The sequence below is a fragment of the Ailuropoda melanoleuca genome, chromosome 9, assembly GCF_002007445.2.
Source record: "Ailuropoda melanoleuca isolate Jingjing chromosome 9, ASM200744v2, whole genome shotgun sequence".
NCBI lineage: Eukaryota > Metazoa > Chordata > Mammalia > Carnivora > Ursidae > Ailuropoda > Ailuropoda melanoleuca.
In genome coordinates this window covers 12,624,263-12,637,540 of record NC_048226.1, presented here as the reverse complement: position 1 = coordinate 12,637,540, position 13,278 = coordinate 12,624,263, and the positions used below count along the sequence as shown (strand labels likewise).

At 38.0% G+C, this 13,278-nt stretch overlaps 1 protein-coding gene across 1 annotated transcript in view; it reads right to left on the bottom strand.

The window, feature by feature from the left end:
- Nucleotides 1-13,278, bottom strand: part of MCTP2 (multiple C2 and transmembrane domain containing 2) — a 234,536-nt gene that overhangs the window by 38,969 nt on the left and 182,289 nt on the right. The window contains exons 18-19 of the mRNA XM_002926690.4: nt 9,237-9,359; nt 5,708-5,749 (exon numbers count right to left, since the gene is read on the bottom strand). Of these exons, the coding sequence (XP_002926736.1) occupies nt 5,708-5,749; nt 9,237-9,359 (165 nt within the window). The remainder of the gene's footprint in view (nt 1-5,707; nt 5,750-9,236; nt 9,360-13,278) is intronic.

Sequence of the window (13,278 nt, the reverse complement as noted above, 5' to 3'; positions counted from 1 at the left end):
AGGAACGTCGGTTTCTCTGAGCCGATTGACAGATGCATGCGTGCCCACTGCTCCCCCCACTCAGGCAAACAGGGCTAGTGGTTTTCTGTAAGTACTGGAGGTAGTTCTCTGTAACTACTGTAAGTAGTCACACAATCAGTTGCAGTTGCGGATTTTACTGCGTATGTCCTTTAGTTTCCTTTGAGGTAGGGAGTGAGAGGGGTGCAAGATAGAACATTAATATGATCGAGCAGTGCAACAATTCTTATTACCCTAAGACTCAGCTCCAACATCACCTCCTTCAGAGTTCCTGATTCACACACACACACTTCCTCTCCACTGCCCAACCTAGTGTACAAACTTCACCGAAAGTAGCAACCACCCTATACTCTGATTATTTACTTAGAGGACCATGTTTATAGTTTGAATCTTTGTACCTACAGAGGCTCAGAGAGGGAGAAAACACTCCATAAATACTTAACAATGCAGAAAAATGAGCCAAAAAATTAATGACATGGTTCCTTCATGACAGTGTGGCATGGTCCAAAATAAATCTGATTTAGGTCAGAAGAACTGGATTTGAGTTTTGCTACTATCCTACCTAGTTAATTTCTCTTAATTTATAGATGGGGGAAATAGTATCAAATTTAATGGTCTGAGCACTGGATGAGCTAAAGTACATAGAAACAGGATGTAAATTATAAACCCTTTACTAATAATATTTTTATAAATATAATTATTTAGCTTATATTCAAAATAATCTTGTTTTATATTATTACTTTTGTGTCCTTTATTACTTATTTTAAATTATTACTTTTCCCTTGAGGAAAAAAGAGGGGTCTTCAACTATCAATTACCTTGTAAACTCACTGGATAATCGGGATTTAGGGCCAACCACCAGGGAACAGAGGGGGTTTCATTAAGAAAGACAAAAGGAACACTACCCTCAGAAAAACAATGACTTGTGGATAATGGAGATACAATGCCCAATGCATTCTACATTACCATGATGTAAACATTTTAGGCAACGAGAAATTAAACATCTAGACACAGTAGTCCACAAAACCAGAGCCTCTGACTGTATTCTGTTGGACAGTGCACATAAACTAATAGAAGGATAGACAATCCATCTAATTTCTAGTCTGGCATACCATATTTCACAATATTTGGGAATAATACACCACGTATAATCCTTACAATAGAAATCACAAAGAAAATACACAAGTACTAGGAATATTAGTGAGCCAGATACTAGTCGGATGAATAATGGTCCAAAAGGTCAGATTAGTAACATTTCTGGATGACTTCAAAAGGTAGTAAAGCCAACAAATTTTTTCAGAATGGGGGCTTCAGTTTTAAAAGAAAAAATTGAGCAAGTCAATGTGTCAGAGAAAAGACTGTGGGAAATGGGGAAGCCAATCCCTTCTCATTCAAAACATGCATAAACTGACAATTAAGAATTGGCTAGAATCCATTCTAATATTAAAGTCTTGAAAGTAAGATGGTATGGTAGAAATGGTAGCAATTAAATCACTTCATCACTAAAAATCACATTAAATCAAATTAAAAGGAGTTAAATCAGAGCAACCGTTTACTTTATTTCCATGAAAGTCATCTTTTTTTTTTTAAGATTTTATGTATTTATTTGAGAGAGAGAGATAATGGGAGAGAGCAGGAGCAGGGAGGAGAGGGAGAAGCAGGGTCTCTGCGAGCAGGGAGCCCAAGTGGAACTCGATGCCAGGACCCCGAGATCATGACCTGAGCCAAAGGCAGATGCTTAACCAACTGAGGCACTTAGGCACCCCCCTGAAAGTTTTCCTTAAACACGCCCTCTACAATATGCCCTGTATACAGATTGCATATGCTCTGAAAGTGTGTGTGTGTGTGTGTGTGTGTGTGTGTGTGTGTGTATTCAACTACTGCTAACCTTTCAAAGATACTGACTTTGTATTTTCTTTAAAATATCACACTTTATCATTTTAAAGTACCACTGCTCTGTCAATAGGTTAAAAAGTCACTAATCAAACTAATTTGCTGTGTTTGGGACATTCTTAAGAAGGTGCAAAGGAATCATAAGCAAAACTGCTCTCATGATGAGATTGTAAGAAAAAGCTCCCTCCAAGCATGATGGTCTCCCCTGGTTGGGACACTTTAGATCATCTTCTTTCTCTGGAATTAGAAAACACAGGGAATGAGGCATCATGGGCCTAGCCCACTCACCCAAAGGACTATCCACGTTATATTACAGCGAGAACTCCTTCGAAATACATAGGCCACATGCTTCTCTCCCTAAGAAGGTTCTGCCTGCGACGAGTGGACTAACCAGTTTGCAGGACGGAAACCGTGTTAAACACTGAACTTGATGGTTTAAAATGTACTTAAGTTTTAATGATGACATCCTAATTTGTGATAAGAGCATAGAGATATAATATTCATTTGTACCCTTTCGTGATAAAATGTTCTACCACTGATCCACAAAAATATATTAGATGTTTACTTTCTTAAGAAAAACATCCAATCTGTTTTTTGCCCACAATTGACACAGAAGGGCAATTTCCCTCCCCAAACACTGCAAGGCAATTGTGCACTCATTGATCACCCTCGAACAGATCATTCAAGTCCTATTTCTGACAGCTGAGTTAAAGACACGCCAACTCACAATGCTGACATTACAGCTCAGTTTCCTTATGATATAGCAATAGACAGGATTTTTTTTTTATTACATGCCCTTATGATTTCTTCTTGGTGATGTTAATACTAAATGCTAAAATATTCTATGTAAGCATTTGTTGGGCTGGAAAAAGAAAGAAACTCTAATGCAAGTATTTATACCTTCTGCAATGAAAACAAGATATTATTGCTTTGCGTGACCTTTCCTAAGTATGGGATACAGCATTTTACACAATAGTTTCTTGGTTCATGCTTCAATTACTGACCTTTACTGTGCAGAAAATTAATGCAATTTTCATTGTAATCCATCCGTTCAAATAAGGTCCACATAGAAGAATTCCACATTTGGAGTCTAATACAAATAGGAAATGTCAGCTGATTGCTGTTGGCTGAACTTAGACATTATCTGTTTGTTCAGGGGTCTCCCGCAAACTACACTTGTAACAAGCAATTTCTTGCGTGGGCCATCAGGAATAAGAAAAAGATTTCCTCTCTTCAAAGTTTAGTTTGTACAATTAGTTTCCTAAAAGCCAAGAAAGTAGTTACCTGAAGGTTCTATATTATATCTGAAAGTCTAGACACACACACAGGCACACAATTGTGCAATCTAATTTGGCTTCTCACACGGGTCACCACCATGGACTTCCGACAATGAAAAGGAGCAAGAGGCTACAGTGATGTCATTTTACAACAACCCCCCCTTCCAGACAATAAAAGTATGACAGACCCCAGACCGCGTCGTGGTCTGTGCATTAGAGACTTGCAGAATATACAGAATGCATCTATCCCCCGAGGAAGCTGGGCTGGGCGGGGGGGTGTCCTGTCGTGCTTTCATCTTCCACAGTCGCCTGTGATGGTATTTGGTGGGAAGGGGCGCTGGCAATTAAGGAGTGTCACTTTCGAGATGGATAGTTTGGATGGAAAGGAGTTTCCTTTCTTCTTCTGGCTTGGAAGGAAAGGACTGTGTGTTTATAATTTGTAAACAGCTCATCGCTCACTGGGTGTGTTACAGTTCCCAGAGGCAGGGTCTGTCATGTCTAACATGCAACAGAAGCCAGGAGGGTTCTGTGGGTAAGCCCTCCAGCACAGCACAAGAAGGAGCGCAGTTGTCCCAGTGGTTGTGTGTGGAGGTCCATGACGAGCACATCTCGGTCATTGAGTCTGCTCTACGTGGAGAAGAAATGATGGACTGTAATATATACTGGGATGATGTGGGCTCCAGAAGTCTTAAAGTTGAAAATCCCTCTATGCTTTATAAATCTCTCAGAGATGTGACATTGCAAAGATACGGATAAGAACTGCAAAGTTCACCAGTCTCCCAAACAGCAGAAGGGTTGCTTAAGCAGAAAGAGGTATAAATAGAAGTCAAAATTTCATTTTAGATTTATTTATCTGGATGATTTCATAGACCTATAAAATTGAGGGAGCAAATAAACATGGCCATGCCATGGCTGCTAAAGGCCCTATGAAAATGCTACAATTGAAGTATGTCAAGAACGGCATTGCCCTGAGGGAAATGAGGAACAGCCAGATGCCAATGGCCTGTGTGTAGCAGGTTTGGCGCATGTGTCGTGGGGACGACAATCCTCGGATAAACACAGGAGCTCTAAAGCTCTTCCATGTAGGTGTTATGGTTCCAGCTCAGCCATCCTTGCCCAGGAAGGCTTAAAGCACAGCCTAACCGGCTCTCCTTCCAGACTCTGAGACCCCCAGACAGTCCTTGAGGCACCTCACTAAAAGGCTGGCTTGTGACAACCACTGGTCTATACTCCATGGCCTGAATTTGTTGCTTGCCGGTTCACACCACTTTTTCATTCATTTCCTTCTTGTTGGATGCTCTCCTTTATCAGATGGGCCAAAAACACATGGTCACAATGATCTCTAAAGGACAGATGAGGCCCTCTACAGAGGGCTCATTTTAACAGACATAGCCAAGCAGAAAAAAAATCTTCCTCACTTTAAGCCTTGGTACATAAAATTTAGAATTTTGCCTGATAAAGGTTTAAAATAATTTCATTAATACTTGTGCTTCTTGTGGTAAAACATTCCATCATCATGCAGGTTAGCTTGGCTATGATTATTTTTCATGCTCAAGGAGTTACATTGCTCAGAAGCAGCTCACATCGATTCCTCAGGAAGAAAGCTGCATCTGTGTGACCTTATTCTGGAAAGAGTCAATTCCATTTTTAAAAAATATTATACTTTATTTTATTATTTCGCTATTAATGATCATTTTAGCACAACAAATAAGATTCGCTTTGTAATCCACCCAATTTGCTTCAAATGGGCAAAACCATCTGGCTCACCCAATTAATTTTAGGACTGCTTGTGTCATAGAGCCAGTGTTTTTTAAATTCATTGCTATTTTCTGGGCATTTTATATTGGGTACTTAACTCTTAAGATCCCCCCTTTTGCCCTTTTCCCCTCCTGCAAGCCTCCTGGCCACAGCTATCACAGACCCCATACACCCACAGGTTCTAGGGGCTGGAAGTCCATTAAGCTGGTAGCATCTCGTTTGGCATTTCCACTTTTTTTCATTTTATTCCAGAAGGTTTGTCTGAAAGCGTAATGACAACAAAAGCAGCAGATTTGAGAGATTCTCCCAGGAGAAGAAAAAGGACAGATGTACACAGACATATAGCTGAAAACACTGCCAGCAACAGCTGGGAAACTGACAGGCTCTGAAGTGGGTGACCACCCCACACAGCGCAGACGGGACCTAAAGGAACAGCAATTTTCCTTGATTCACTTTTGACTTCCTCGACTACCTTTTATCTACCTTTTATCCACCAAGGGGCAGGCTCTAGCGATCTTTGCTTGCATGAAGGTACGCTTTTTATAATATTTCGGTAATTCCTTATATGTTACCCCCTTTTATCCTCACTTAATAAGATCTCTAAAAAGTGACACCCTTTATAAATTACAAAAATATTACTATGCCGAACACTCCATAGTACTAAAAAAAAAAAAAAAAATACGGTTTGAGTCAACCAGAAAAGCGCTTTCTGCTGACAACGTTAACACACCCCGTTCCTGAGATTCCCTGAGCACACTCACCTTGTCATCTTCATCGTCCTCTTCCTCTAAGTCTGTGGTCTCCTGAAAGGGAAAAAAAACACCATTTGTTAATATAACATCCCCTGAAATTACTCAATGCAAATTAAACCCATATACACTTTTTACGTTTTTTCTACATAATTGAAGCACTGGTGGTTTTTAAATACATTATAACCTCTTAAAAAACAATGCTTTTAAAGTTCAGGGACAGGGTGGCAAGACTATACACAATATGCATAATCTACATAAAGCTTAACTATAAATAAAGCGATTAGGCGAGTGCCCTTTGAAGGCATCCAGCTTTAAAAATGCACTGCCGGGCTGCACTTTCTGTAAACAGTTTGTTCTTATTCTGACAAATGAGCCAACTGCTATGTTAAGGCTGAGAACACCATACTGGGTTTGTGCGAGGCTCATTGTTATAATGACTGCTCTTTTCCTTTGGGGCCATTACTGAAACATTAGACAGTAGGAAATGCATTAGTCTGAATATAATCAATCTCAAGAATAAGTTACAGGTTTCTGAGCATTATTATTGTTTTCCTTGGGATTCGGGGAGGGGGGCAGGGGCAGGTGCGAGAAGCCAACTCAGGCTCTGATGGCCACTAACGGGCACCTGGTTTTCGTTTGGGGGGCGAAGCACCAGGTACTGTGAATGGGCTTGTTCAGACTGGTTTAGAAATCTTGACTATTTACCAGGTAACTTTTAATTGTATCACTGCAATATTTATTTATTTATTTATTTATTTATTTATTTATTTATTATTTATTTATTTACAGTAATGCAAAACTTTAATTCTCATAAGCATATGACAGTCAAAGTACAGAAGGGATCTGAATACATGTAATACAGACAATAAATAGTATATAGAACTGTGTATCCTACACAGGACTCACCTTCTTTCTCAGTGTCTGGGGGACATTTTATTTATTTATTTATTTTTATTATTATTTTTTTTAAAGATTTTATTTATTTATTTGACAGAGAGAGAGACAGCCAGCGAGAGAGGGAACACAAGCAGGGGGAGTGGGAGAGGAAGAAGCAGGCTCATAGCAGAGGAGCCTGATGTGGGGCTCGATCCCATAACGCCGGGATCACGCCCTGAGCCGAAGGCAGACGCTTAACTGCTGTGCCACCCAGGCGCCCCTATTTTTATTTTTTTTTATAATAATTTTTTATTAGGTTATGTTAGTCACCATACAATACATCCCTAGTTTTTGATGTAAAGTTCCATGATTCATTACTTGTGTATAACACCCAGTGCACCATGGAATACATGCCCTCCTTCCTACCCATCACCGGCCTATCCCAATCCCCCACCCACCTCCCCTCTGACGTCCTCAGTTTTAAAAGCCAACGCAGTCCAGGAGGAGGTTAGTAGCTCAGACAGAATGCTGAGTATTAGAAAACCAGAGTCTGTTTGCAGCCTGAATGCTTACCATTCTGCTCAACCGCCTTGCAAAGCTCAGGCATGCTTTTAGATGCCGTCTTTCCAGTAGTAAACAGAATTGTCAATATCACGTTCTTAAAGAAAGAGGAACCCAGAAGTATCCAGAGAATACTCTGCTATACTCCATAAAACCACTGAGCGGTTACCAAGCAATTTCTCCAAGACTGGTACTCCATTACCTCCCAGAATTCCCATGCGCTGCAGTGAGCACTGTGTGTCACACTCCATGGATGCCAGAGAACTCACCTATTCACCGTTGGTAGCACACGTTTCATGAAAGCAAATGGGTAACAACACACATAATAAAAACACGTTGTGGGAGGAAGAACATTGTAATTAGGAGTGAGAAGCCCAGCTTGGGACAAAGTCTTCAGCTTGGGACACTGTTCAAACACGTCCTGCTGGGTAACCTTGGGCAAATCAGCTTGCCACTCTGGGCCTTACTTTACTCAAGCATAAAATAGAAATAGTAATTCTTGCCTCCTTCATGGTTGTGTTACCAAGATTAAAATAGGAAATGAATTTGAAAGCGTTCTGTAAATTAAAAAGATTTTATTCACACACACACGCATACACACATTTGTAAGCACATGCCTTTAAGTATTCTTATGTACCCATAAATACATGTGTATATCCCTGCCTACAAATGCATACACATCATATATATAGCTGGAAAGCTAAAATCTGATAAAAAATTGTAAAAGTGTTAGTTGACAGCATTTTTTACTAAAGATGTTTCTCTGTGAAAATTTCCATCATCCATATCTGTGGGCAACTTAGTCCTTAAACAATCCTGTACTTAAAAGCTCTTTATTTATTAGTTGGTTCTAGCATTGTTATATCCCTCATTATTGATATATGTCCATGCCTACAGCGTTCAACAATCAAATATCAAACAGAATAGAATTTTGAATTTGCTTGAGGTTTTTACACCCTGCCAAAAAACTCATTTTCTCTATTTCCCTTCTACCCCCAAAGGATACCCGAACATCCCTTTCAGATCCATTATTTCAGAGATTTTTTTGAATAATAGCATCGTACGGAAAAATGGGTGAAGATAGTCAGCTTTTGTGTCTTGAGAAACCCAATATGAAGGTCCTCTATTATCAAGTCTCCAAATCTTAGATTTTTGTTTTAAAAATTTGTTTCTTGAATCTGGAATTCCAAGATGATGCCATAAAGCAAGTCTACAAATACAAGTTCTTGTTCACTCAGACCAGGAAAAGATCTTCTGGGCTTCTCCTCGGATAAGTGGAAAAGGGGAAGCTGAGTCAGAGAGGAAGTATGAAAAGCAGATGCTAGGGGCGCCTGGGTGGCACAGCGGTTAAGCGTCTGCCTTCGGCTCAGGGCGTGACCTCTGCGTTATGGGATCGAGCCCCACATCAGGCTCTTCTGCTATGAGCCTGCTTCTTCCTCTCCCACTCCCCCTGCTTGTGTTCCCTCTCTCGCTGACTGTCTCTATCTCTGTCTAATAAATAAATAAAATCTTTAAAAAAAAAAAAAAAGAAAAGTAGATGCTAGGCGATGTCTTGCTTTTGCTTCCTTCAAGACCATGGGAAGCTTGAGATTTTCAGGACTTGGGCACCCAAAAATTGAGCTGTCCCTGCCCACCCACTCTCTGATTGGCAAACCTCTGAAGGCTTCAGGCTAGAGGTGAATACCGCACAGGATGTCTGGGTGGAGAGGCCGAAGGAAGCCTCGCAGATGCTTTCTGTGCCCTGAAGGAGCTCAAGGAGATACAAAGGGTTTTTTTCAGTGGTTGAGAATGTTATTCATAGGAACCTTACAGATAACCAGACGGCCACACAATGAAATATGCTGCCTCCACGGTAAAGATAACCAAGCACCAGGGGGCTCTCTTCATGCTAAGAATGTAGGCCAAGTCTCAGGAACATAACATAGAAGGATAATTTTGGGTTATATCCAATAAAAGATCCCCACTGTCACATAAATGTATGTGCAGTGTTCCTCCTCACGTCTCAAACCAAGCGGACTTGGGTCACGATTTGGTGGTGGTTTGTCGTTGTTCACCCATTTTTCTCTAGTCAAATGTTACAATTACCGGACTCTTTGCTCACCTGGCTGTCCTGGATGCTGCCAACCTTCCCTTTTGTGGGTGTGATGAAATTGTAGATGAAGAGTAACAACAACGCCAGGGGGACCATATACAGTTCGAAATTCCAGACAGTGACTAAAAATACCTGATTGGAAGAAAAGACAAAATCACTGCTTGAAAAATCAGTACGGGAGTGATCTTAAAATCCTTTATATTGACTTAAGGGAATTAAATCCAGGACAGTCTCCCTACAGCAGCTTTTAGGAACAGTTGCAGACAGGTTCACACACACACACACACACACACACACACACACACACGATGAAGTTTTACAATTGGCAGCAGGATGAGGAAGATAGAGAAATGAGCAGGCCAGTCACACTCTGAAGTACACAATATGGTAGCCTCATACCTGGAAATCCCATCACCCCATCAACTGTATTCAGTTTTTTGCTCTGAGATTTACCAGAATTTAGGAAAGTAGAATGGAAAAATCCAAGGTCTTAGAGTCAGGCCACAGACCAAATTTTGCCAACATAAATTGGCTGCCAATGTTTAAAAATCCAAATATTTCAGATAAAAACTTCAGGTAGCCAAAGTTTCTTTAAAAATCTTAAATTGTTCCAATTTTGAAGCCGGATGGACACAAGGAAATGATGGGCTAGAAGTTCCTGCATCAGACCAGGTATGTACTTTACCTGCCCAGTTGCTGTCAGCCTTGGATTTGTGACCCTGTCCCACAGAAGGACAAGCAAGAGCTTGGGTTTGAGTCCAAGTTTCTATGTGACAATGGTCATGGGAGCTACCTCCAAGGAACAAGCAAATTTGGACAAATAAGAAAAAAACCCATGATAATTACAACATGAGGCAAGAGAAAGAGTGATTTCAAAACTTGACCCTTACTTTCTTTTCCAATGCACAGGTGGTCCAGAGGATGAAATAAGATAATTCGTGTTTATCAGCTGTTAGCGCTTGTAAGCGCTTGAAAAAGTCACTATTAACATCAACTTAGAAGAGGCAAATTATTGCATCTTAAATACTGAATCTTTCTCAAAGCAATATTGTTTTACCTATTACTAAAAACATTTTATACCGTGTGAAAGTTTTATTTTTGTAGATAATGTGTATTTTCTGCTGATTTTTTTACTATTCTAAACTTAATAATTTCTCCCATTATATATTTTAAGCAGATAAATAAAATTTAACCTGATAATTTGTACATATTAATTTTTTAAATTAGTAACTGAATTTTCTTACTATTTCAAATAGGCTTTCATTTCACTTTTGAAGGTTTCTAAGAATATAATCACACAATCTACAAATAAAGAATGGCTCCTGTTTCCTCTTGTCTAATATCTACAATTTACTTTCTAATATGTATACTTCTTTCATTACTACTAAACAATTTTAAATAAAACTGTTGAGAGGGATATTGTCCAATTCCTGAATTTTACAAAAAATGCTTTATTTTTTTTATAATTAAGCATGATGTTGACTTTTAGTTTGAGCTATGTAAATCAATTGTATTAAAATATGCAAATAAACCTTTTTTAAAAAACTAGAAAGTTTACATACAAGCATTTATTTTATTATTCTTAATATTTTAAAATATCTATGAATCCTCTCTGGAAATATTTGAAAAAGGAAAATATTTTTAAATAAGAACACTTACATCAATTTTAACAAGGATTTATTTAATTTTATTATTTTTAAATCAGGAATGGAGGAGGGTGAATGATTAACTTACTGTTCTTTCACTATCTTCTGAAATAAAGAGGATTTTTTCTTTCTCATTTTAGAAGCTCACCATGGTATATCGTATTTATAATTTCCTAATATTGAAGTGAATTTGTATTTCTGGAAGAAACGTCCCCTTTAGTGGGCCGTAATGGTCTTATGATGTACTTCGTATTTTATTTGCTATCACTTGAAGATGTTTTGCATAGACACCCATGTGCTACTGTTTCCTTTTTATATTCTTTTCAGGTTCTGGTATTAGGATTATTTTGGAATCATTCTTTTGGTACACTCCATTCTTTCTTTCTCTATACCAAGGATAATATTTTCATGTCATATTACTAAATATTCCAAGAATGAAAAAAATGTACACAGACAAATTTAACAAATGCCCATGAACCTGCATGCATTAAGACTCGTCAATGTGCTGTCATTTTCTTTCCAATTTATGTATTAGTCTTTTTAAAAAATAAAACATGTCAGATAATTGGTCCCATTGTCAACTTTTCACTTACTATCCTCAACCTACTCCTCCCATTGCCAGAGGCCACAATGTCTGAAAATGGGTGTGAATCCTTGCCATCTGAGAACATCTAAGTTTTATTTTAGAAACAACATAAAAGCATTAAAATGTTCCCATCATTCTGAAATTTTTTATTCAATATTATGTTCCATAGATCTGTTGATGGTATAGGTATAAATCAAGTATATTCATTTTTATGGGTAGCTGAGTGGCTCAGTCAGTTAAGTGTCGGCCTTCAGCTCAGGTCATGATCCTGAGGTGCTGGGATCAAGCCCCGCGGGGAGCCCGCTTCTCCCTTTTCCTCTCCCCCCACTCATGCTCTTTCTCTAATAAATAAATAAATCTTTTTTAAAAAGTATATTCATCTTAGCTCATGTATGGTACCCCATTCCATTATACTCTCATCATTGAAAATAGGATAAAACAGTGGTAATACTTTCTAATGTAGTCAAACATACACATCCTCAACCTTAAAATTTATGCTCTTAATGTTCAATATTCTACTTAAGGAATCATATTCTATTCTGAGATGATAAAGTTATTTTATTGTTTTCTCCCAAAAGATAATTATATGTATGTGTTCCTTATTTTTTGCCTCAAGTGTTCTTTGGTTTATAGTTGGAAACAAGCATCCAATTTGAACTTTTCCCTTATAGATAGCCAACTTTTACAACTAGATTGTGGTATCAATCCCTATTTTTGTTCACTGTTTCCATTGCCACTTGTTCTACTTACCAAATTCCCACATGGGTGTGTTTGTTGTTTCAGGGCACTCTAATCCTGTACATTGATACATTTTTCTATTTTACCAAGACCACGCCTTTAACTATAGTTTAATAACCAGATGACATCTGAGTGAGCAAGTCGGTATTATTTCACCTTCAAAATTTTCTTGGGTAGTTCTTTGCTCTTTACCCTTCCACATGTATTTTAGAACCAATTTGTAGTTTTCCATAAAATTCTTGGTGAAATTTTCACTGGGATAGCCTTGAATGTATGTATCATTTTGGAGAGAACTGATATCTTGATACCGGCTTTCCAAATCGTAAGGATTATTTATTTCTCCATATATTCAGGACCTTTCTATATCTCAAAATATTTTATTACTTTTATCATACGGATTTTGCATATGTTTTATTATTTTTCTATGTAACTTAAGAGTTTTGATATTATTATGAATGAGGGCATTTTAAATTTATATACTTTAATTGGTTACTTCTGGGCATAGGAGCACAGATTTTTATATGTTGTTCACATTATTTCTGACGCCTCTTATTAGCTGTAGAAGATTTCAAATCTATCCTTTTGGAGATCTGATGAGGAAAATCATAAACTGCAAATCATGACAATGTTTCTTTTGCCTTCCAATCTAGATGTTACTTACAGGCTCCTTAAGTGCTAAATCTCTACACTTTTTTTTTATAAGTATAGAATTTTTGAAATGCTTTTTGAATCAATGCATATTATTGTTGTTGATTTCCTCCAGGCTATTAATCTGGTGTGCTATATCAGCTTTATTTACTGTTTTATAATTTGTATTTTCCCATACTTTTCAAAGGTTTCTTTTACTTTTATGTCTTATTTTGCTTTGATATGAACAACAGAGAAAAGCAGAGAAAATAGTACAGTGATTTCTCTACTAGATAAAGCTAGAGATTTTCCTGTCACCTAGTTCTCTTTCCTTATTCTTAAAGTTCTTTTAGGACTAGGAGTTTTAACTGTATGCTAAATGGAAACTATTCCTTAATGTCTATTTATTGGATAAGTGAAATTTTATTTTATATATTTTTTTATATCGCTAAAT